General features: G+C 54.3%; 2 protein-coding genes across 2 annotated transcripts; one reads left to right on the plus strand and one right to left on the minus strand.

Annotated features, from left to right (window-relative positions):
- Window positions 1-1404: 1404 nt before the first annotated feature.
- PSMA5 (proteasome 20S subunit alpha 5) lies at window positions 1405-16044 on the minus strand. The gene is made up of 9 exons (XM_071450313.1): window positions 15863-16044; window positions 14878-14944; window positions 11416-11542; window positions 10125-10192; window positions 9436-9543; window positions 9299-9357; window positions 8505-8607; window positions 7449-7535; window positions 1405-1683 (listed from the first exon to the last, which is right to left on the minus strand). The coding sequence occupies exons 1-9, from the start codon at window positions 15889-15891 to the stop codon at window positions 1606-1608; spliced, it is 726 nt and encodes a 241-aa protein (XP_071306414.1). The 5' UTR covers window positions 15892-16044; the 3' UTR covers window positions 1405-1605.
- A 799-nt stretch (window positions 16045-16843) lies between these two features.
- On the plus strand, window positions 16844-23217 carry SYPL2 (synaptophysin like 2). Its single transcript, XM_071450312.1, has 6 exons — window positions 16844-16989; window positions 17544-17615; window positions 19285-19403; window positions 20181-20382; window positions 20464-20655; window positions 22904-23217. Exons 1-6 carry the CDS (start codon window positions 16939-16941, stop codon window positions 23030-23032), a joined length of 765 nt encoding a protein of 254 aa, XP_071306413.1. The 5' UTR covers window positions 16844-16938; the 3' UTR covers window positions 23033-23217.
- Window positions 23218-25292: the final 2075 nt, after the last annotated feature.

Below are 25292 nucleotides of genomic sequence, written 5' to 3' on the forward strand. Positions count from 1 at the left end.
TATTTTATTTTATTTTATTTTATTTCCTTCCTCCCCATCTTGCCTTATCTATATTACTGTATTCCAAATCCTTTTAAGTTTTCCACCCTGTGATATCACACACTTCTATTCAAACTCCACACCCACAATCCCAGTTCTATTCCATTTTGGAAGCTTCTCCATGGCCTCAGGTCCATGCAGTGTTCTCCTGGGGGTCAGTGCCTGGCAGCACAGAAAGTCTGGAATTCTCAACATCCAGAACTCCCAACATCCTCCGAAAGGAGAAAAGGCCATTAGTAGGTAATTTAGGTAATTTGGGTTCCAGCTGCAGGGACAGGTGTTGGATCCAACTCCTAAGGGCAGCACCTGATCCAATTGATTCCCTTTAAACAGCTCTGGAAGAAGAGAAAGGAATTCTCCCAGGAGTTCCAGGAGGGTGCTGGGCTGTGCTGAAACTGAGATTATCAAAAAAACTGATTTTCCAGACTTGCTTCCCTTCCTGAATCCATCTGGCAATGGCAAGAAAAGGGAAAACCAGCAGGAGAGGGATTCTTCCTTCTGGAAAAGGCAGAGCTGGAGGTGGGGAGAGATTTGATCAAACACATTTCCTCACTTCCAGCATTCTTATTTCCCAGGACAACCCCTGTCCCAGCTCTACTCAGCTCTTCCACACCAGCCACTGCTGCTTGGTTCAGGGTGATACCATCATTTATCTTGAAATTGTAATTTGAAATTGAAATTTGAAATCAAATTTATCCTGGATTTTGATTTCCAGGCCTCTGCCCTGCTCAGGGCAGCCCAGAGCAGCTGCCAGGATTGAGGCAGAGCTGCATTTCCCCACCACCATGATTTTATAGGAAAATACTCTTTTAATCTTAATTTATTCCCTTATCAGACCCAGCTTTGATTCCCAGACACTGTTTTGAGGACACAGAGAGATATTTTTGCTGGAGAATAAAAAAAACTAAGTGGGATAAGCAGGAATTTTCTGGTGTAAAATAGAGTTAACTCAAAACCCTGCAGGATTTCAGTGGTGAGGGGCTGCCTCAGCCCATGATCCCTGTTTCTGCTTGGTGGGCTCTGATCTAACAAGATTTTTTCAAGCCCTACCAGAAGGAAACACAAACCCCAAGGCTGAGTGTAGATTTCTTTGCAGAGAAGCAGATGGAGCTCCAGGGACTCTTACAGATAAAAAAACACTGGAGAAAGAGGGAGGAATGCACTGAGCAGATTAAAAACTCTCTATTTTTTTAAAAGAAGTGTGGAATGACACCTGGATTTCCCCATGGACAGCACCACAAGAGGGAGACTAACTCCTGCAGCAGGCCTGGCAGTGCCCTTGGCACAGCTGCTGTCCCCATCCACCCCCAGTTTGGGCTCCAAATCCCTCCCTTCCCACCTTTCCCCCCCTGCTGAGGAGCCCAGTGAGAGTAACAAAATGATTTATTTCATTCCCTCCTGGGGCAAAGCTCAGTTCTGTCCAGAAAAGGTAAAAAACCTCTGGAGCTGGCAGGAGCAGCAGATGCAGGTGCTGTGAGGAGGGAAATCCCAGGAGCTGGGTGAGCTGCACCAGTTCCTTTGGTCAGGGCAGGGCTTGGAGCTTTTGGGGGGGTTTCTCCCTCTTTTTCAAATATCCTTGATGACCTCCTCCAGCTCCTCTTTTGTGTACATGTGGAATTTCATGCCAGGCTCCACCGTGGCAAGCTGCAAGAGAAGGAACAAGGGGTTAAATGTGGCTGAGGAGAGCAGGGAGCAGCTGTTCCTTCTCCTGATCTGCCAGGCCAGCAGGATCATTCCAGCTCCATGGTGCCCTAAAATAGCTGCCTGCTGCACAAATAGCTTTGAATTGACTCAGCCTCCTCAAGAGGAGCAGCAGCAGGGAATTTTAGTGGGAACTGCTCCCACTCAATGGGGGAAAAGCCATCCAAAACCCCCAGGAGAGAATTCCTGCCTCTGCAAAGGATTCTGCTCCTCCAGGAACCAAGGGGACAAATCCTGGCTTGTCTGGGAGCTGAGGGGACTTAGAAAAACTGGGAAAATGAGGCAGAGAAACTGAGGCAGGGATCTCTAAGGAAAAGAGGGACAGCACAGAGTCAGGAAAAGCCATCAAAACCTCCCAGGTGAGAATTTCTGTCTCTGCAAAGGATTCTGCTCCTTCAGGAACCAAGGGAACAAATCCTGGCCTGTCTGGGAGCTGAGGGGGCTCAGAAAAACTGGGAAAATGAGGCAGAGAAACTGAGGCAGGGATCTCTAAGGAAAAGAGGGACAGCACAGAGTCAGGAAAAGCCATCAAAACCTCCCAGGTGAGAATTTCTGTCTCTGCAAAGGATTCTGCTCCTTCAGGAACCAAGGGAACAAATCCTGGCCTGTCTGGGAGCTGAGGGGGCTCAGAAAAACTGGGAAAATGAGGCAGAGAAACTGAGGCAGGGATTTCTAAGGAAAAGAGAGTCAGAGTCAGGAAAAGCCATAAAAACTCCCAGGAGAGAATTCCTGTCTCTGCAAAGGATTCTGCTCCTCCAGGAACCAAGAGGACAAATCCTGCCTGGGAGGACTGGATGAATGGAGGAAAAGCCATCAAAAACTCCCAGAAGAGAATTTCTGCCTCTCCAAAGGATTCTGGGAACCAAGGGAACAAATCCTGGCCTGTCTGGGAGCTGAGGGGGCTCAGAAAAACTGGGAAAATGAGGCAGAGAAACTGAGGGAGGGATTTCTAAGGAAAAGAGAGTCAGAGTCAGGAAAAGCCATCAAAACCTCCCAGGAGAGAACTCCTGCCTCTGCAAAGGATTCTGCTCCTCCAGGGACCAAGGGGACAAATCCTGTGCGGGAGCTGAGGGAACTCAGGGAAACTGAGGCAGAGATCTCTAAGGACAACAGGGACAGCAGAGTCAGAATCAGGAAAAGCCATAAAAACTCCCAGGAGAGAATTTCTGTCTCTGCAAAGGAGTCTGCTCCTCCAGGAACCAAGGGGACAAATCCTGGCCTGTCTGGGAGCTGAGGGGGCTCAGAAAAACTGGGAAAATGAGGCAGAGAAACTGAGGCAGGGATTTCTAAGGAAAAGAGAGTCAGAGTCAGGAAAACCCATCAAAAACCCTCAGGAGAGAATTCCTGCCTCTGCAAAGGATTCTGCTCCTCCAGGAACCAAGGGGACAAATCCTGGCTTGTCTGGGAGCTGAGGGGCCTCAGGGAAACTGAGGCAGAGATCTCTAAGGACAACAGGGACAGCACAGAATCAGAGTCAGGAAAAGCCATCAAAACCTCCCAGGAGAGAACTCCTGCCTCTGCAAAGGATTCTGCTCCTCCAGGGACCAAGGGGACAAATCCTGTGTGGGAGCTGAGGGGGCTCAGGGAAACTGAGGCAGAGATCTCTAAGGAAATCAGGGACAGCACAGAGCCAGGGCAGACAGAAACATTCAGAGGCAGCACCAGGGATGAGGGATACTTGAATGAGAGGAGGAGCCTGGAGGAGAAACGTGAGCAGAAATATTCACAGCTGGCTCAGGGATGGGAGCTAAACCAGGGACAGCTGTGCCAGTGGAAATGCCAGGGCTCCAGAGAGAGCTGGGATAGCCTGGAATGAGCTGGGATATCCCATAATAGGTTGGGGTGGGGCAGGACAGGGCTGGGATGGGGACAGGATGGTGTGGTGGTGTTTGCAGGGGTCTCAGGACAAGGGAAGAGATGAGAATCTTGACTCCATGTTTCAGAAGGCTATTTTATTATATATATTATATTAAAAATTATTTATATAATAAAATAATAAATATATACTATATAATATATAATATATATTAAACAATAAATATAATTATAATATTATTTAATATATATTAATATATTGATATATTATATGTATTATTATTTAATATATCTTAATATTGGTATTAATATATAATATAATATATTAGATAATAAAATTATTATATGAAATAATATATAAAATTAATAAATATAATAATATATCATTTCCTTCAAAAGAAAATGATATATTAAAACTATACTAAAGAACAGAAGAAAGGATTTCATCAGAAGGCTTGCAAGGAATGAAAAAGAATGATAATAAAATCTTGTGACTGCTCACAGCCTCGACACAGGTGGCTGTCCTTGGTCATCAGTAAAAACAATTTCACATGCTGGGTAAACAATTCTCTAAATCACATTCCAAAGCAGCAAAACATGGGAGAAAAGATCCCAATGAAAGGATTTTTTATAAAATATGTCTGTGACAGGACAGGGCTGGGCTGGGAGCAGGGACGGGGCTGGGATGGGAGCAGGGACGGGGCTGGGCTGGGAGCAGGGACGGGGCTGGGCTGGGATGGGAGCAGGGACAGGGCTGGGATGGGAGCAGGGACAGGGCTGGGATGGGAGCAGGGACAGGGATGGGATGGGAGCAGGGACAGGGATGGGATGGGAGCAGGGACAGGGATGGGATGGGAGCAGGGACAGGGATGGGATGGGAGCAGGGACAGGGATGGGATGGGAGCAGGGACAGGGATGGGATGGGAGCAGAGACAGGGATGGGATGGGATGGGATGGGAGCAGGGACAGGGATGGGATGGGATGGGAGCAGGGAGCAGGGACAGGGATGGGAGCAGGGACAGGGATGGGATGGGAGCAGGGACAGGGATGGGATGGGAGCAGGGACAGGGATGGGATGGGAGCAGAGACAGGGATGGGATAGGATGGGAGCAGGGACAGGGATGGGAGCAGGGACAGGGATGGGAGCAGGGACAGGGATGGGAGCAGGGACAGGGATGGGAGCAGGGACAGGGATGGGAGCAGGGACAGGGACAGGGCTGGGCTGGGAGCAGGGACAGGGATGGGATGGGAGCAGGGACAGGGACGGGATGGGAGCAGGGACAGGGATGGGATGGGAGCAGGGACAGGGACGGGATGGGAGCAGGGACAGGGCTGGGATGGGAGCAGGGACAGGGCTGGGATGGGAGCAGGGACAGGGCTGGGATGGGCTGGGAGCAGGGACAGGGCTGGGATGGGATGGGAGCAGGGACAGGGCTGGGATGGGATGGGAGCAGGGACAGGGACAGGGCTGGGAGCAGGGACAGGGACAGGGCTGGGATGGGAGCAGGGACAGGGACGGGATGGGAGCAGGGGCAGGGACAGGGATGGGATCAGGACAGGGATGGGAACAGGGACAGGGCTGCTCCCTGGGATGCTCCTGAACTCACAGGCACTGGGCACATGGTTTGACTCTCCAGGATCAAAGTGTATGGATGCACCCAAAACCCTGAAGGAAAGTTCTGGAGCATCCCAGCAGATCCCAGAGCTGTTCCAGGGTGATTTCTCACAACCCCTCCCCTTCACCAGCACAAGGAACCTCTGATCCAGGGCAGGGAGGTGCCATGAGGTGTTTTTCCAGGTGTTTTTCCCCACACTCAGCCTGAGAGCTGCTGCCAGCCCAGGTTTCACCCAGACCTCTCAGACAAGGTGGAGACACTTGGAGATGCCACTTTAGGCCCCTCAAATCATGGAGTAGTTGAAAGGGACCTCAAAGCCCATCCAGTGCCACCCTGCCATGGCAGGGACACATCCCACTGTCCCAGGTGGCTCCAAGCCCTGTCCAGCCTGGCCTTGAATATTTCCAGGGATCCAGGGGCAGCCCCAGCTGCTCTGGGCACCAAACCAGCCTGGACTGATCCTGGGCCCAACCAGAGCCAGATTTATGCACCAAAACCAGCTCTAAATACAAAAAACAAACCTTTATGAACACTAAAACCAGCAGAGACACCAATTCCTTTGCTTCTCCACACCTGTCCCTCACCTTCTCCCTACCAAAGCTTCACAGGGAAGTCATTAATCTAAAATTGTGAAGTCCTCTCAGGCTCCTGACCTTTGCCACCAATGGATTTAACTCTTCCACAGCCACACTTTCCCTCTTCTCTTTGTTCCTAGATGGAAAATGCCACAGCAGCATGACCAGAGCCAAGAAATGGGAGAGGCACATACTTCTAGGAAGCAAAGAGCTCTTCAGGTGGCAGATTTTCAGCCAGGGGGTGCCTTGAGTCAATAGAAACCTTTCAATCCTCAGCACATTCCTGCTGTCCTTCCCCCCTGCACCATCCCACCCCACTCCAGGGCTGTGCCAAGCACAGTTAAGCCCTGTTAAACAGGGACATGACATCAGGATACTGTACACATTCCTCTGCCTGCACTGTACCAGGAAAAAATGTATGGCCAAGGGCTGGGAGAGCACCTGGGAAGGAGATTCCAGCCACAAGGCATGATTTGGGGACAGAGTATCCAAGTTTCCATGTGCTGTTGGCCTTCCCCTCCAAAGGAAGTTGAATGCCAGCAGGAATGGTCCCCCCACAGCAATATTTAATATAAAAATGGGGTGAATACCTTGGGGCTGTTTAGGAAAAGGTTTCCCAGCACTCAAAGGGAAGGAAGGGGAGGAGAGAGCAGCTCAGGAGCTGGAATGCCACACTTTGGAAAGGTCTGGTGTCTCATAACCCACCCAAAATAGAAGCAAACTCGATAAACCAGCCTGGCTTCTCATCTGCCAGTTACCCCACCCAGTGCAGAGGGTTTGGACCTTTCCCACCCAAAAAGGAGCCTGTGGAGCAGCTCTGGGGGTCTGTGGGTGCTGCCTGCCCCCAGGGCTCCAGGGGCACAGCCATTCCTGGAGGATCCTTGCTGCTCCCACTGTCCAAGGGATTTTTGGCACTGCCCCAGGACTAATATAGCAGCCCAGGAGCTGGGTAATTTTCATTCCTTCTAATATTACAAGCAGCAAGGCAAAAAAGAATGGTTAGATGCAGGGGAAGCAGTCTGGGTGGTATTTGGGTTCTGCTGACTGCAGAAGGTCAGAGAATCCCTTCTGCTCATCCTGGATCTGCCACTGTCATATTTCCTGAAAAATCCTCTTGGCCCAGGATTTCTTCTCCTGGGAAGCTGAGAAGCCTCAGAGAGAAATGAAAACAATAATTATCTGATTGCTTCTCCTGTGTTTGCTGCTTTGGAATGTGATCTGGAGATCATTTACCAACTGATTATTGTTTGATTGATTTCATGTGAATTGTTTTTAATTAATGACCAATCACCATCAACTGTGTCAGACTCTGAGGAGTCAGGAGCTTTCATTATCATTCTTGCTAAACCTTCAGTCTGTGTCCTTTTCACTATTCTTTAGTATAGTTTTAGTATAGCATTCTTTAATATAATATAATGATATTTATAATCATAAAGTCATTTGTAACCATAAAATAATCAATTAGCCTTCTAAGAACATGGAGTCAGACTCCTCTCATCCTGGGGACCCTGCAAATACCACATGGATCAGCCATGAAAACAGACCAGGCTCTGCACCTCTGGAAGGGAAAAGCTTCAACTTTTCCAAAATGCCCCACAGGATGTGATGAAAAGGGCAGGAACACCTGCAGGACTTGGCTCAGGAAGCCCTGAGCTGCTCCATTCCATGCTCCAGGGGCAATCCTGACTGCAGGAGGACTCACCTCAATGTTGGTGGCATTTAGCTTCTCCTCCATGACCTGTTTCAGGATGACCAGGGAAGATTTGATGGCTTCCTTTAACGTCATGGACTGCAAAACAAATGGCTCATGGATGACAAGCTGCAGGCTCAGCACTGGCCCCTCTCCCTCCCCTCTCCCAAATCCCTTGAGCCAGGCAGCCAAAGGAGCAGCTTAGCAAGGGATCTGCAGCATCCCTGGGAGACTGGAGCAGGCAGGGCAGGGATATCCACAGAGACAGTCAAATCCTGCCTTTCTGAGACTTCAAAATGCTTCATTCGGGCACATAAATCTGGTTAATTTAAAAATGGTTCATTTGGGACAGGAGGGACTGTTTCTCTTCACCAATTCCCTCCCAAAAAGCCAGATTCCCCCTAGGCAGAAACCTCCATGCTGCATTTAATCTGATAAATCCCAGGCATCCCTAGAGCCAGAGGGATGTGCAGCACAGCTGTGTTTCACTAACTCTGCACTTGAAAAAGGGTTGGCAATCCAGGGAATCCAGAATTTGGGTAATTTGGAGAGTTCTAGTGAACAAATGAGTCTTCCAAGCCACCATCACTAATTGTGCTTTTCATCAGGGTTTGGTTTCTTACCACCCAAAGTGGGCAACCCCCTCCTCCATGGGGGAAAAAATTTCTATTTAATATCAAACATGATCAGAACTTCCAGCACAGAAGCTGCTCCCTTCTCTGAAGGTGCTGCTGTGAGCTCAGGATGCTTCCAGCTGTACCCACACAGAGGCTGATGCTGACAGCAGCACCCAGAGCTCAGTTTTTATTAATAGAGAACTTCCTGACATGGCCTTAATTATCTCCCAGGCAGAGAGCAGCTGCTGGGAGCAGCTCCTCAGTTGTAGAGATCCTCAGCACCTACTCACAGGATCCTCTGCCCAGGAGTGATCCTGCCCTGAGCAGCTCAGGCCCCTCCTCTCCAGCCCAATCCTAAATCCTCACTGGGGAGGGAATGAGGGGATCCTGGGAAGTGGTGAGGTACCCCAGAGCCACAGAGGTGACCCCCAAGCCCAAATGCAGCCCTTACCTTGTGGTAAACCTCCTGCAGGGAGCTCTGGGCTCCCTCGGAGGCGGAGCCGATGGCTCTGGCATCGCACTGCACGAACGTCCCCGAGGGATCCATGTGGAACCTGTGGGGACAGGGGGTGACAGCCTGCACCCCATCCCACCCCAGGGCACCCCAAGGACTCTCCCACCAACCCCCAGAGCTCCCTGCACAGCTGGAGCTAGAATTCAGCCCCAAGAGCTCCTGGGCTGGCAGCTTACACACTCTAACACTGCCCTCTTTCCTCAGAGAACTGTTTCCCTTTGGATTTCCCATCTTATCCTAAATTTTTTTTTAATAAATTCAGTAAGTTTTTTTCCCTGCTGGAAGGCAGACCTGACTGGTCTGGCTCTGTCAAGCCTTTCCCACTTCCAGTGGGGCCATTTGAAGCGCTGAGTTCAGGTTACAGCTGCTCCAACACCTCCCCAAGGAATGTCACATGGATTATGTTACTGGTGGCTCTGCCGGTCCTTTAGGGAAAGGTACAAATACACTCAAGATGAGGAGAGCTTTAGCACTTCCCTCCTCCCCAGGAAATCACATTTTTAATTAAAAAAGGCAAGGGTTTGAGGCAGATATGATGATTTTCCATGCCAAACAAGCAGGTGGGGCTCTGGAAAAGGGTTTAACAGGATTAACAAACATATCAAGGACATAATGGGATAAACCCCAAGGGGTTGGCTTAAGGAGAACCCCAGAATCAAGTCCTTAAAACAGCCTGGGAATTTTGCAGTGGAGGTTTGGTCTTTTCCCTGGATTAAGAGAGCAGAACTCACAGCTGGGGTCCCTTCTCATCCACCCCTCCGAAGAGCAGAGCGACACCGAACGGGCGGGACTGCAGGACAGAGCAGGGAATGGGTCAGACAGGGGGGACAGGGGGGTTCCCCAATCCCCCCAATCCCCCCAGTCCCACCATGGCTCCTGGGTCAGCATCTTCCTCCCCAAACTGCAGGGCCAGGTTAGACACAGCCTGTGTCACACTCTCCACTGTCATGGTCTCGTTGTAGGTGAACCAGTGATTCTGCAGGAAAATCCAAATAAAAATTCCCATTAGCCCCATGTGCCCAAAATATGGGAATTTTATATCCTTGTGTCCCCCCCCTGCATGGCTGAGGTGGGGGACACAAGGATAACTTCCCTGTGGAACCCAGGGCACAGCCAGTTAACCCATGGAAGCATCAGGGAGAGTGGGATGTACAAAACTCCACAGAAAATTGGATACCAAGGCTTGGGATGCCAACAGGGAAATGCAAGGCTGAAGGGATTTATCCCAATATCTGCTGTGCAAGGAATGTGTTACAGCTCTCCAGAGGGTGGAAAAGTGCTGATATGCAGGAGAAAATCCCAGGAAAATCCTTTGCAGCAGAACAGATTTGTACCTGGGACTTCCAAGCACCTGAGGCATCCAGGAAATTTAAGGGGATAAAAAGAAAACCAATATATCCAATATTTTACCAGAACACTCAGACAGCCCCTACACTCCCAACAAGCCTCCAGCTTCCCACCAGCTTCTTTGATGGAATGATCTTCCCTTTCCCAAGATTTTCAAGGAGTTCCTGGGATTTGTGCTGCTAATTTAAGAAGAGAGATGCCAGATCTTACCTGAGTCTCCACTCTGGCCTTGTCAATTAAAGTCTTTGCATCAGCTATTAGGCCACTCATGGCACACCCTGCAAGGGAAAGGGCAACCAGGAGTCATTCCTGAGTTATTCCATCCATTATTTGGGATGTGTTTTCTCCCACAATGCCCAAAAACACCAAGGGCTACAGGGAGGAGCTGGTCCCTGAGTGAGAAGGTGGGGAAGGGATTTGTCCCCCTGTGCTGGGCACTGCTGAGGCCACACCTGGGAACAGTTCTGGGTTTCTCACAAGAAGGACAATGAGGAACTGGAGCATGTCCAGAGAAGGGAACAGAGCTGGGAAAGGGTCTGGAGCACCAGGAGGGGCTGAGGGAGCTGGAAAGGGGCTCAGCCTGGAGAAAAGGAGGCTCAGGGGGGACCTTGTGGCTCTGCACAACTCCTGACAGGAGGGGACAGCTGGGGGGGTCAGGCTCTGCTCCCAGGACAAGATGGAACAGCCCCAAGCTGCACCAGGGCAGGTTCAGGTCAGATATTCCATTATTTTTTCCATGGAAAGCATGGTCAGGCCCTGGCACAGGCTGCCCTGTGAACACTGCTGGAGTCCCCATCCCTGGAAGGGTTCAAAAAGTGAGGATGTGGCACTTTGGGACATGGATCCGTGGTGGCCTTGGGATGGTTGGACTCCTCCAGATCTTAGAGTGCTTTTCCAGCCTCCAGGACTCCATGGGATTGAACCAGATTTGCTCCAGAACAACCTGGGAAGGGCCCTGGCTGCCCCACAGGCAGCAGAGGCTGCAGGAATCCCAGCACAGATCCCACTCTGGGAGGAGGGGATTGCTTCACAAGCTCCTGGGAGGAGGAAATTGGACTCTTGCCCATGGAGCAAGCAACACAGGAATTTTGGAGGTTTCCTGCCCTTCAGGGTGACATATTTGGTCATGAGCCCATTGTGGGCTGCTCAGGGCAAGGGTGGCATCAGTGATCCTGGAGAAACTGGCCCCAGCCAGGCCCACCACAATTCCCTGCCCTCCCAGAGCTACATTTGGGATGAACTTTCACAAGGGAGGTTACTGAGGCAGGGGGATGGAGCTTCAGCTGCCTCTTTCTGCTTCCTGGAGCTCCCTCCTGCTGCCCTGGAGCCTGCAAAACCAGGGACCAGGAGCTGGTGTGCACTGGGAGGGATGAGCCTTCCTGGCAGGGAGGGCTCATCCCAACACACAACTCCCCAAATTGCCAGGGGATGGACTCTTCTCATAAATAATTCACAATTTTAGGGGTGATCTGATGCAGAGGGATGCATCCCTCCTCCATACCAATGTGGGAGTCGATCTCCACAATCTTCTCAATGCTGCTGGGCTCCATCAGGGGGGATGTGATCCTCTTCTCCACAGCCAGGCAAACTCCCTCTGAGGTCTGGATCCCAATGGCTGTGGAGCCAAGCTGCAAAACACCACCACAGCCAGCTCTCACACAGCTCACTGCTAACTCTGACTTATTTGCAGGTGTTTTGGTTTGGATTCAATTGTGTCACCCACACACAAACCCACTCTGGCTTGGCATGGTGGATTTTAAAGCTTATGGGGAGGGTGAAATCCATGGGATTCCAGTGGGTCCCAGAAGGTCCCCCCTGAGCCTCCTTTTCTCCAGGCTGAGCCCCTTCCCCAGCTGCAAATCCTTCAAGCAACAGCAGTTTGTGGAGCCTGCTGAGTGTAAAAGGCCCTGGGAATTCTCCTCTGCCAGAGGGAAAAGAGAATTTTAAACTCTTTTAAACCTTTAAGGGTGAGAGAATTTCCCACATCAGTACAAATCCCTCTGCAGCTCTGGCTTGGGCACGTGGCTTTCCATAAGCTCCTGTTCTCCCCAGAACCCCAGGTAGCAATTCCACCCCAGGACTGCAGGACACCTCAGTGTCACCAGGGCCACAAGCACAGGGACAGATCCCAGGGGCTCCTGGCAGCCCTTGTCTGGATCCTGCTGTGGTCCCACCTTGATCCCATCAGGCCCTGCCTGGATCCCAGTGGGCCTCAACTGCACCAACTTTCACCTTGATCCCACAGATCCCTGCCTTGATCCCAACAGCCCCTACTTTGATCCCACCTTGGGCACACCAACAGCTGCCTGGATCCCACTTTCATCCCACCAGCCCTGCCTTGATCCCCCCATGATCCTACCAATGCTTTTCTGGATCCCACCAGCTCTTACTTCCATCTTATTTAATCCCACCAAATCCCACACTGATCCTACCTTGACCCTACCTTGATCCCACCAACTCCTAAACTCAACCCAGCCCTAATCCCACTAACAATTACCTTCATCCCACCTTGATCCCACCAGCCCTGCCTTGATCCCACCATGATCCTACCAATGTTTTTCTGGATATTACCAGCCCCTAATCTGGATCCCATCAGCCCTTACCTCAGTCCTGTTCAATCCCACCAACTCCTACACTGGTCCTACCCTAACCCCACCTTGATCCCACCAACAATTACCTTCATCCCACCTTGATCCTACCAATGCTTTTTGGGTCTTACCAGCCCCTAATCTGGATCCTATTTAATCCCACCAACCCCCACACTGGTCCTACCTTAACCCCACCAACTCCTAAAGTCAACTCAGCCTTGATTTTACCAACAATCACCTTCATCCCACCAGCCCTGCCTGGATCCCACCATGATCCTATCAATGCTTTTTGGATCTTACCAGCCCCTAATCAGGATTTTACCAACCCCCTAATCTGGATTTTACCAACCCCTAATCTGGATCCCACCAGCCTTTACCTCAATCCTATTTAATCCCACCAACCTCCACACTGGTCCTACCTTCACCCCACCAGCTCCTAAACTCAATCCAGTCTTGATCCCACCAACAATTACGTTGATCCCACCTTGATCCTACCAATGCTTTTTGGATCTTACCAGCCTCCAATCTGGATTTTACCAGCTCTTAATCTGGATCCTATTTAATCCCACCAACCTCCACACTGGTCCTACTTTAACCCCACCCTGATCCCACCAACTCTTAAACTCGGCCCAGCCTTGATCCCACCAACAATTACCTTCATCCCACCATGATCCTTTTTGGATTTTAGCTGGATCCTATTTTTTACTATTTATTTTTAACCTGGATCCTATTTAATCCCAGCCCCTAATCTGGATCCTATTTAATCCCAGCCCCTAATCTGGATCCTATTTAATCCCAGCCCCTAATCTGGATCCTATTTAATCCCACATTGGTCCCACCCTGATCCCACCAAGTCCTGAACTCACCCCAGCCTTGATCCCACCAACAATCACCTCCACCCCACCTTGATCCCAGCAGCCCTGCCTGGATCCCAGCCTGCTCCCAGCACTCCCAGCTCTCACACCAGGGAATTTCCTGGCAGAACTGTCTCAGCTGCACAGTGGAATGCTCCCTCCCAACATCCACTTCAAGACATGGGGTTTAATTTTAACCCCAAAATTCCCTGGAAAGCTGCACCGACAGCCACAGGAATGGCAGGAGATCTGTTTTTATTAATCAAGCCAGCATGGTCACCAACATCCCCCTGGGAGCTTTAATTCCCAAGTTCTTGATACTTGTATTACTTTTTCTGTTACATTATTACTTTATTCCTCTTTTTAGTGCTCCAAGGAGCTAAAGGAACACAGGGAAGATGAAGTCAGGACCCTTCTCCCCAGTTCAAACACCTCAGAGTTTTCTCCCCTCATCACTAGACCTGTTTCTTCCAAATTTAAGCTTATTGCAAATCAACACCCACATTCTATCAATGTCAACAGACAGGAATATTTATCAATTAAGGACATTTATCAATTAAGGATGTTTAATCCCCAAAGGCCATTTGGCCCAGCAAAGGTGGATTTGCTCCTAACAACCTCCAGCTTTACCTTTAAATCCACCCAAGAAGTGATTTAGGTTTGATTTGTGGATAAACAGCTTTGGATTGCATTTTTTGGGGATAAATCACTTGGTAGGACAGGGGAGGGAACATTCCACTGCATTTTGGAGAAAATCAATGGGTTTTGGTCCTTCCTGACCCATAAAAGAGCAGAGCTGTGGGATGTTTGGCTGGAGGAAACAGACACAGCCTGGATTAGTCCTTGTGGGTTCTTTGTTTCTTTTTTTTTTTCATTTTCATTGGGGTTGGGATTGAAGGTACTTGAGATGATAGTTTGTGTTCAGATTTAGGTATTCATTGTTTCTTATCAATGTTACAGAGTCACAGCTGTGAGTTTTTTAGCTGTTCATTAGTAAGGTACAAAATGGTTAACTATCTCTTGTCAGAAGGTCTTTTAAAGTTAAACTAAAATTTTACTTAAATTAATTTCTCTTTTAACTTAATAATTGATTTATTGAAGCCTGCAGTGTGGAATTTCTGTTTAGTTATAAAATACCACTCAAGTCTATGAAGAAGGTAAAGAAGAACAATTTGTTTCGACTCTAAAGCTTCTATTTTGCTTCATATTTATTATTATATTTTACAACCCCAAAGTTTAAGTTTTCTATTCTGTGATATTACACACTTTTAATTAACTACACCCTCGTAATTCCAGTGTTATTAATCAATTTTGGAAGCCTTCTTTACAGCCTCAGGTTAAATGCAATGTTCTCTTGTGGATCTGTGCCTTTCAGCAGAGAAAATTTAAAATTCTCAGCATCCAAGGTTCCAACAAGTCCTGAGCAATTCCTGCACGGGGTTGGAAGGAGCCCAGATTTAGAAAGGAGATTTTGAGGGAAATCTTGGAAGGAAACTCTGAAAGAAACTTTTTAAAAAGTACCTTTATGGCCTCAATGGCATATTCCACCTGGAAGAGCCTCCCCTCTGGAGAGAAGGTGTTCACACCCCTGCAAGGAGAACACACAGTGAGAAGGGCAGGAAACCAAGGCCTTGCTCAAGGGTGAGGCCACCTGGGCACAGGTGGGGCAGGGGACAGCAGGGCCATGTCCCCTCACACAGGACAGCCACAGGGTGGGACCCAGGGTGGTCATGGACTCAAGGAGAGCCAGCAGGTCAAGGCACAGGTGAGAAGCAGGTGGGGTGTCCTGGAACACTTTGGAATGCAAAGGGAGCACCAGGAGCCAGACCAGGTCCTGTTTGACCATGGGATCCTGGAATCCTTAAGACTGGAAAAGTCCTTGGAGAGTAGAAAAGTCCTTTGAGATCATGGAGCCCAACCTTCCCCCAGCCCTGCCAAGGCCACCGCTCACCCCTGTCCCCAGGTGCCACCTCCACGTGGTTTCTGAGCCCTTCCAGTGATGAGGACTCCACCGCTGCCTCAGGCAGTCTGTGTGAGGGCTGGACAGCCCTTTCCATGAAAAAATTCCCAACATCCAAAGGAAACACCCTTGGCCCAGCCTAAGGCCGTTCCCTCTCCTCCTGTCCCTGTTCCCTGGGAGCAGATCCCGACTCTCCCGGCCGTCCCCTCATGTCAGGGAGTTGTGCAGAGTCACAATGTCTCCCCTGAGCCTCCTTTTCTCCAGGCTGTGCCCCTTCCCAGCTCCCTCAGCCGCTCCCGGTGCTCTGTTCCCTTCCCAGCCCCGCCGCTCCCCTGGGCACGCTCCTTACCCCGGGTACCCCATCCCCGCACACCACGAGCTCCCCTCGCCCTCGCTCCGTCCCATCCTGGCAGCCCCGGTCCCGCGGCAGGGCTGCGGGCTCCCGGCAGCTCCCGGTGCGATCCCAGCACGGGAGGCGCCGGTGGGGGCGGCCCGGACCGCTCGGGCCCAGGCCCGTGACTCAGCCGCGGCGTGGGTGGCACTCACCGGTCGTACTCGGAGCGCGTGAGGAACATGGCGGCGGCGGGGCCGGGCGGTGCCGGCGGATCCCGGGGACTCCGGAGGGGCCGGGGGGGCTTAAGGGGTCCTGGGGCACCGGGAGCACCGCGGCCTCACCGGGGGCTGCAACGCCGCTTCCGGCCCCGAGCGGCACTTCCGCCCGCGCCGCCCACCCATTGGACAGCGGCGCTGCGGTTCGACCAATAGAAGCGCGGGGAGGGCGGGACCAGCGCAGAGGGGAGGGGCGGGGCCGGGATTGGGGAGACGGGAGATGGGCGGGGCCATGCGATGGGGCGGGACAAACGCGCGATGGGCGGGGTCGTATCATCGGGGGCGTGGCCATACCGCTAGGATGCTGGTGGGGCGTGGTCTGACTTGTGGGGGCGGGGCGATGCCCTGAGGGGTGTGGTCTATAGAGGGCGTGGCTTTAGTGCCAGGGGCTGGGCCAGAGCAGCAGGGGGCGGGGCCTGCGGCGGGCACGGCGCGGTGCCGGGAGGGGTTCCCGGGAATGGGGAACCGGGAAAGTGGAGTCGTTAAAGGGGGGTCGAGAAGGGGGTACCGGGAATGGGGGGTCGGGGAGGCGGTACCGGGATGGGATACCGAGAAAGGGGCACCGGGAAGAAGCTCCGGGAGGCGGTGTCGGGAAGGGGCTCCGGCACGGAGGGGAATACCGGGAGGAGGTACCGGGAGGGGCTGTACGCCCCTGTCCCCCCAGGCCATACCGGCACCCCAACCCCCGGTACACGGTGCCACGCCGCCAGCCTCCTTGACGGCCCCGGTAGCGCTCCCCGGCGGAATTCCCGCCCCGTTCCAGCGCTCCCGGCTGCCGGGGGAGCGGCGGAGCCGATGCACGGCCGGATCCCCCCCGGGGGGCGCTGCGCTGCCCGGAGGGCCCGGGGGCGGCCCGGGGCGGGGGGCAGGCCCGGGGGACCCGGCCCAGGGGCGCTGCCGGGGGCGGGGCGGTGCTGCCCGCCCCGGGGGCGCTGCGGTGCCCGGTGGCGGCTCCGCCAGCGGAGCCGTCCCAGCGGGCGGCGGAGGCAGCACCGACCGCCCCCGGCCCGGCCATGTCGGAGCCCGGCGCCCCCGCGGCCGGTGATAAAGCGCCCCGGCTCCAGGTAGGGCTCCGGTGCGTCCCCCCTCCCGGTGACCGCGGCAGGCTCCCGGTGCAGCCCCTCGGTGTCCCGGCACTGTTGCTTGGGGCAACTCCCGGTGTCCCCCCGGTGTCTGGGAGGCGATCCCCGGAGGCTTCCGTGGTGTTCCAGTGCCGACCCCCGGAGCAGCGCACAGTGTCCCGTTGTAGCCGCCGGTGCGATCTCCGATCACCAGAGCCCTCCGCTGCTCTGGTGCCGTGGCCGATGTCGTTCCCCGGTCCCCCAGGGCAGCCCCTGTCCGGGGCAATCCCGTTGCATCCCCCCTGTTTCCCCAGGGCAGCTCCTCGGTTCCCCGGTGCGGCCCCTCCTGTTCTCTGGGAGGTTTCCCGGAGCAGACCCTTCTCCACCGAGGCAACCCCCAGCCCGGAGGAGGCCCCATTGCAGCCCCCTGACTCCCGTTACAGCCCCCTGCCCGGGGCAATCCCGTTGTGGCAACCCGGGGTTGCGCCCCATCCCCCGGAGCAGCCCCCGGTGCTGTCCCGGTGCTGTCCCGGTGCTCCCGCCGCTCTCTCCTGCAGGACCGCGTCCTTCGTGGGCTGCGCTGGGGCCGCCTTCAGGAGCCGCTGGGTTTCATCAAGGTGCTGGAATGGGTGAGTGACCCCGCTGTGCCCCCCGGTCCCCGGTGTGCCCCCGTCACTGCCCCTTCCCAGCACTGCTGCTCCCCACAGCCCGCAGTCCCCCCACATTTGGGGGGTTCCATTCTTTCCTGAAGGAATCCCAGAGCCCCCCCTGCCCCTCCAGAGCTTCCTGCACCCCATCAGCAGCGGGGTGGAGGCCTCATTTTGGGGGCTCCGGGGGAGGACGGCAGTGGGGCCACACGGGTTCGGGCCACCAGCCCCTCCCGGTGACCTTGAGCAGGTGGCTGTGCCCAGCCATGCCAAAGGGGACAGTGACATCGGGGTGCCGGGTCCCTGCCACTGCCAGGGGCTCAGGGGGCACTGGGGGGGTGGGTGGGTGTGTGGGGAGAGAGACTGAGGGTCAGTGAGCCCCAGGAAGGGGACCCTGGGGACAGGGGGGCAGCCAAGTGCCCGCGGCTCTGTCCTGTTCTGGCCATGCCATGAATGGCTCCTGGGAGATTGGGTTTCAGGGTGGCATTTCTGCAGCTCGGCCTCGCCAGGGCTGGGGGGCTCCCGGGGGAAACTGAGGTACAGGGGGGACTCAGCTCTCTTTGGGCATCTCCCACCGGGAGAAGCCAGCTTGAGGGGCTTTCCCCTGCTCCTACAGCTCTTTGGTTTGCATAATCCCACCCACGGAGGCTCTGGGCTCCCCCTGCCATTGAGGCCACCATATGGGATCAGATCCCACGTGCAAAGACAGCCCAAAAACAAAACCGAGGAGAAAATCCCTGGAGGATCCATTGACACTGCTGCTTAAATCCTTAGTGCCACACATGGGCTGCCCATCCCTGCAGGAGAATATTCAACAGTATTTCTGAATCAATTCCATTTAAAACTCCCAATCTTGTCCCTAAAGGATCCCAGTTAGATCCTTTCTTATTCTGCTCCTGAGGTATACCTGTCTTTGTAACAACGTTGTCCAGCCCTCAAAGGATGTTCTTAGGAGAGAGGAGCAGGCTGGTTGGATTTTTGAGATGTTAATTTGCATTAGCAACTCAACATGTTTGAGAGACCATTCTGGATTGAACAACAGTTGTTCACCCACATTTCTCACTATGTAGGGGCCTATTTCATACACTTCAGGTTCAAGTTTGGGTTGAGTCTGAACTATTTGAGTCCTAGTGTGGGTTGTATAAGGTCCTGCTGTTGTAAAAAGTACAGTGTCTATTTTAAATTTAAATTATCCCCCATTTCACCCAGGGGGGCTGGGAGCTCAGCCAGGAGGAGCTGTGGGGAAACCCTTTGGGAATGGTGTTTTCCCAGCACCCTCATCCAAGAGATGAAAGCAGTGGGACTCCAACAGCAAGGGAGGGCAGTGCTGGCTCCTGGGGAGGGGACAGCTCTGGGGGTCCCACCATGGGGATGCTCCCAGCTGCCTGGAAACCCACTCTGGCACTCAGTACCCTGCCCAGAATTAAGGGGGATGGGGTGGGATTGGCCTTGGTGTCCCCACCCACCCAAACATGACCCCCACGCTCACATCCCAGTGACAGCAGAATCCCAGTGCTGGAGGGAGGCACCTGAGGGCAGCACCTGGGGGGTGGCAGCTTGCCCATTACTGACTGCCAGGGGATGCAGCCTGGCCCCCAAGGACGAAAGGGGCCCAGGGCTCACCCCCCTGACCCACTGCCCCCTCCTGTAGCTCTTTGCCATCTTCGCCTTCGGCTCCTGCGGCTCCTTCAGCGGCGAGACCGGAGCCACAGTGAAATGTGACAGTGGAGGGATGACAGCCATCAGCATCCAGTTCGGGTACCCCTTCAGGTGAGGGGGTGCTGAGCCCTGACACCCCCCAGTTGCCCCCACACAAACTGGGGAAGCTGGGCTGGGTTAGATTCCCTTCCTGCTGGCAGGACCTCCATGGGACCACAGCCATGGTCTCTGCAGTGCCGGGTTCAGCTGGGAACCATCCACACCCTGACCCTATGGGACATCCCCTGGCATCCCTGTCCATTCCTGACACCACCCAGGGGGATTCTTGTTAATCATGGAAAACCAGGGTGGGGAGAGACAGAAATTCTCAGTACTCAGGGAAGACCATGGGAATCCTGATTTATCTGGGAAGGCAATGATGGAGTTGGGCCAGATGAGAGTCACAGTTCTAACCCCTCTCCTCTGCCACCTGCCCCATGCCAGGGCACTAGACCCTGGAAGAGAATCCAGGGTATGGCAGTGGATCTGTGCCATCTATCCCAGGGGACCACCCCATCCTGGTTATTCTGGCCACCCATGTCATCATCTCCATTCCCAGGGGACCACCCCAGCCTGGTTATTCTGGCCATCCCTGTCATTGTCACCATTCCCAGGGGACCACCCCAGCCTGGTTATTCTATCCATCCCTGTCACCACCTCCATTCCCAGGGAACCACCCCAGCACTTAGTCCATCCATCTCTCCCATCCCAGGAGACCACCCCATCCTGATGATTCTATCCATCCCTGTCACCATCTCCATTCCCAGGGGACCACCCCAGCGTGGTTACACCACCTACCCCCACCATCCTGTCCATTCCCAGCCCCCTGACCCCCTCCCTGTACCCCAGGTTATACCAGATTCCCTTTGGGATGCCCAACTGTGAGGATGAATCAGAAGCCCGCACCCTGTACCTCGTCGGCGATTTCTCTGCTCCCGCCGAGTTTTTCGTGACCCTGGGGGTCTTCTCCTTCCTCTACTCCATGGCTGCTCTGGTGCTCTACCTCCGCTTCCATTCCCTGTACACGGAGAACACGAAGCTCCCGTTCACAGTAAGGCAGGCTCAGCCCTGGGGCACGTGAGCCCAGCGCTGTGCCAGGGTGCCAGCTGATGCCAGGCTCTCGTCCTGGCAGGATTTCTGTGTCACCGTCTGCTTTGCCTTCTTCTGGCTGGTGGCGGCGGCGGCCTGGGGCAAGGGGCTGAGCGACGTGAAGGCGGCCACGCGCCCCTCCGCCCTCATCGCTGCCATGGCCGTGTGCCAGGCCGACGGCGTGCTCTGCAACGCTGGCACCACGCCCGCCATGGGGCTGGCCAACATCTCGGTGGTGAGGGCACGGGGCATGCACAGCGGCATAGACATGGGCACACACGGGCACACACACGGGTGTAGACACGGGCACACGTGGGCACAGACACAGGCATAGACACGGGCACACGTGGGCACACACACAGGCATAGACACGGGCACACATGGGCACACACACATGGACACACACAGGCACATACATGGGCACACATGGGCACACACACGGGCATAGACATGGGCACATGTGGACACGCACACATGGACGCACACATGGACACACACAGGCACATACATGGGCACACAGGGGCACACACACATGGGCACACAGCGGCACACACAAGTGGGCACACACGTGGGCACACACACAGGCACACACACAGGCACATACACGGGCACACACGTGGGCACACACACGGGCACACATGGGTACAGAGGGGCACACACATGGGCACACACGGGCACACACACAGACAAACACATGGGCACACACAGGCGCACACACAGGCACACAGGGGGGCACACACACAGGCACACAGGGACACACACATGGAAAAGAGGGGCACACACATGGGCACACACACAGACAAACACGTGGGCACACACACACAGGCACACACGTGGGCACATACGGGGCACACACACATGAGCCCAAATGGGCACATACATTGGCACACATGGGCATACACGCATGGGCACAAACATGGGCACAAACACGGGAGCACACATGGGCACACACACAGGGGCACACACACATGGGCATACACACATGGGCATGCACCTGGGGGCACACACGTGGACACACACACACAGAGTGGCACACACATGGGCACACACAAAGGGGCACACACAGGCGCACACACAGGCACACATGCATGGGCACACATGGGCACACACACATGGGCACACACAAAGGGGCACACACAGGCACACACACAGGCACACACACAGGCACACACATGGGCACACACACATGGGCACACAGGTGTACACTCACACACTCTGCCACACCTGTGCCAGATTCCTGAGCTCAGCCAGGAGAGGGCAGTGGCAGTGTGGGCACACAGATGAAAATATGGGCACAGAATGGAAATGTGGGTGAAAACATTCCACAGCCACCTGCCTTGGTACCACAGGATGGGGAATCCACCCTGCATCCCCCCCACTGGGATCCTGGCCCTGGGAATGGGCACCCTGCTCTGGGATCCTGCACTGGGAATGGGCACCCTGCTCTGGGATCCTGGCACTGGGAATGGGGCACCCTGCTCTGGGATCCTGGCACTGGGAATGGGACACCTGGCACTGGGAACCAGACATTGGGAATGGGCACCTTGTACTGGGAATCTGGCACTGGGAATGGGGCACCCTGCACTGGGATCCTGGCACAGGGATCCTGGCAATGGGATTGTGGCACCCAGCCACCAGGGACTACTGGGATGGGGTGGAGGGTGGTGGTGCAGTCCCTGGCAGTGTTTGGGATGTGTGGGGTGCATGATGTGCATGGGGGCATGGGGCATATGAGGTGCTTGAGGTATGGGGTGAAGTGGGGTGCATGGGGTGCATCTGGCATGGGGGTTACACGGTGCACATGGGGTGCATGAGATACATGTGGCATACAGGGTCTGTGGGGTGCACACTGGGGCACATGGGGTGCATAAATTGCCTGGGGTGCATGGGTGTGGAATTTGGGGTGTGTGGGGCGCAGGATGTGGGATACACATGGGGCACGTGGGTGCCTGGAGCACAGTGGGGTGCGTGGGATGTACGGGAATTATGGTGTGTATGGGGTGTGTGGGATGTATAGGGCACACACCATGCACAGGCTGCATGGGGTGTATGGAATGTATGGAAAGTATAGGGTGTATGGGGTGTATGGGAAGTTTGGGGTGTATAGGGCACACACAATGCACAGGCTGCATGTGATGTATGGAATGTATGGAAAGTTTGGGGTGTGTGGGGTGCACAGGGCACACACCATGCACAGGGTACATGGGGTGTATGGAATGCATGGAAAGTTTGGGGTGTGTGGGGTGCACAGGGCACACACGATGCACAGGCTGCATGCAGTGTATGGAATGTATGGGAAATTTGGGATGCACAGGGTTCATGGGGTGTATGGAATGCATGGGAAATTTGGGATGCACAGGGTTCATGGGGTGTTTGGAGCTCATGGGGCACACAGGTTGTGTATGGGGTGCTATACTCCCCCAAGGCTGCCCTGTGGGACCCTCTCCCTGTTTCTCTGTCCTCTCCCCTTTCCTCTCCTGCAGCTCTTCGGGTTCCTCAACTTCCTGCTGTGGGCCGGGAACTGCTGGTTCGTGCTGCGGGAGACGCCGTGGCTGCGGCCGCCCGCGCCCCGCGACAGCGCGGCCGAGCAGGGCGCCATCGACAAGCAGTGACCGGGGGGACCCAGCCCGGGGGGACCCCGCCCGGGACCCCGCCCGGCCCCCGGGACCTCGCGCCGGCCGCCAGCCCGGGGACGGGGTGTCGCTGTCACCGCGTTGGAGCCGCCGGGGGTTCGGATGCTGGAGGGGGACACGGAATCCCGGGGGTCCCGCTCGGTGTCGGGGGCTCCGTGTGTCACCCGGGGCTCCGTGTCTGTGTGGGGCGCATAAAGTCCTGGCTACCAGCTGTGCACTGGGGCTCCTGTGTCTGCCTCGGTGCGGAGCTGAGCACACACCCGGGTGGGGCACTACCCCTGGTCCGTGCAGGGATAAACCCGTCCCATCTCTGGTAGAGGGTGGGCTGTGGATCTCAGATCAGTTCGGGCTGATGGAGGGTCCCAGACAGGTCACAGGGGACCCCAGATCAGTAAAAGGATAATCAGGAAATCCAGTCCGGTATTGGGATAATACTGGGAGCACCACTCCAGTATAGAGATAATCAGGAACCCCAGTCCAGTATTGGGATAACATTGGGAGCACCAGTCCTGTATAGGGATAATCAGGAACCCCAGCCCAGTATTGGGATAACATTGGGAGCACCAGTCCTGTATAGGGATAATCAGGAACCCCAGCCCAGTATTGGGATAACATTGGGAGCACCAGTCCTGTATAGGGATAATCAGGAACCCCAGTCCAGTATTGGGATAACATCATGAGCAGCAGTCCTGTATAGGGATAATCAGGAACCTCGGTCTGGTATTGGGATAACATTTGGGAGCACCAGTCCTGTATAGGGATAATCAGGAACCCCAGCTCAGTTTTGGGATAACATTGGGAGCACCAGTCCTGTATAGGGATAATCAGGAACCCCAGCTGGAATGGGAATAATGGCAGGGAGTCCCAGATCAATATAGGGATAATAGGGAACCCCAGACCAGTGGAAGGATAATGGGGCATCCCAGGCTGGTATAGGCATAATGGGGAACCCCAGCCCCTCACAGGAATAATCTGGAACCTCAGCCTTGTATGGCAATACCCTGGGCTCACAGTCCCGTATAGGAGTAACTATACCAGACCCCAGTCCCTTATAGGAATAACTGGGGTTCTGGGTCTGGTATGGGGATAACAGGGAATCCTAACCGAGAATAGGGATACCAAGTGCCCCCAACCTGTTATAGGGATACTGGATACCCCCATCCCTGTACAGAGATAACTATACCAGATCCCAGCCCCTAATAGGAATAACTGGGGTTCTGGGTCCGATATGGGGATAACAGGGAACCCCAACCACGTATAGGGATCCCGAGTGCCCCTAACCTGTTATAAGGATACCGAGTACCGCTAACCTGTTATAGGGATACCGGGTACCCCTAACCTGTTATAGGGATACCGGGTAGCCCTAACCTGTTAGAGGGATACCCCCATGCCCATACAGAGATAATAGGAGATCCCAGCCCCTTATAGGAATAACTTGGGCTCTGGGTCTGGTATGGGGACAAGAGGGAACCCCAACTGAGCATGGGGATACTGAATGCCCCTAACCTTTTATAGGGATACCGAGTGCCCCCAACCTGTTATAGGGATACCCCCATGCCCATACAGGGATAACAGGAGATCCCAGCCCCTTATAGGAATAACTTGGGCTCTGGGTCTGGTATGGGGACAAGAGGGAACCCCAACTGAGCATGGGGATACTGAATGCCCCTAACCTTTTATAGGGATACCGAGTGCCCCCAACCTGTTATAGGGATACTGAGTGCCCCTAACTGTTATAGGGATACTGAATGCCCCTAACCTGTTATAGGGATACCGAGTGCCCCTAACCTGTTATAGGGGTACCGAGAGCCCCTGACCTGTTATAGGGACACGAGTGCCCCCAACCTGTTATAGGGATACTGAGTGCCCCTAACTGTTATAGGGATACCGAGTGCTCCTAACCTGTTATAGGGGTACCGAGAGCCCCTGACCTGTTATAGGGATACCGAGTGCTCCTAACCTGTTATAGGGATACCGAGTGCCCCTAACTGTTATAGGGATACTGGGAACCCTCAGCCTGTTCTAGGGACACCGGGTACCCCTAACCTGTTCTAGCGAAACCGGGTACCCCTAACCTGTTACAGGGTTACCGGGTACCCCCATCCCCGTGCAGGGATAACAGCAGACCCCAGCCTGGTACAGGGCTCCCTCGGGACCCCCGGCAGTGCGGGTACCGGGTGTCCCCAGCTCGGGGGGGGGGGGATAGCGGGTTGGCTGCCGGGCTCGGGCCGGGCGGGGG

The sequence above is a fragment of the Agelaius tricolor genome, unplaced genomic scaffold, assembly GCF_023055355.1.
Source record: "Agelaius tricolor isolate 1412-34295 unplaced genomic scaffold, bAgeTri1.0.p SCAF_30, whole genome shotgun sequence".
In the NCBI taxonomy this organism is placed as follows: domain Eukaryota; kingdom Metazoa; phylum Chordata; class Aves; order Passeriformes; family Icteridae; genus Agelaius; species Agelaius tricolor.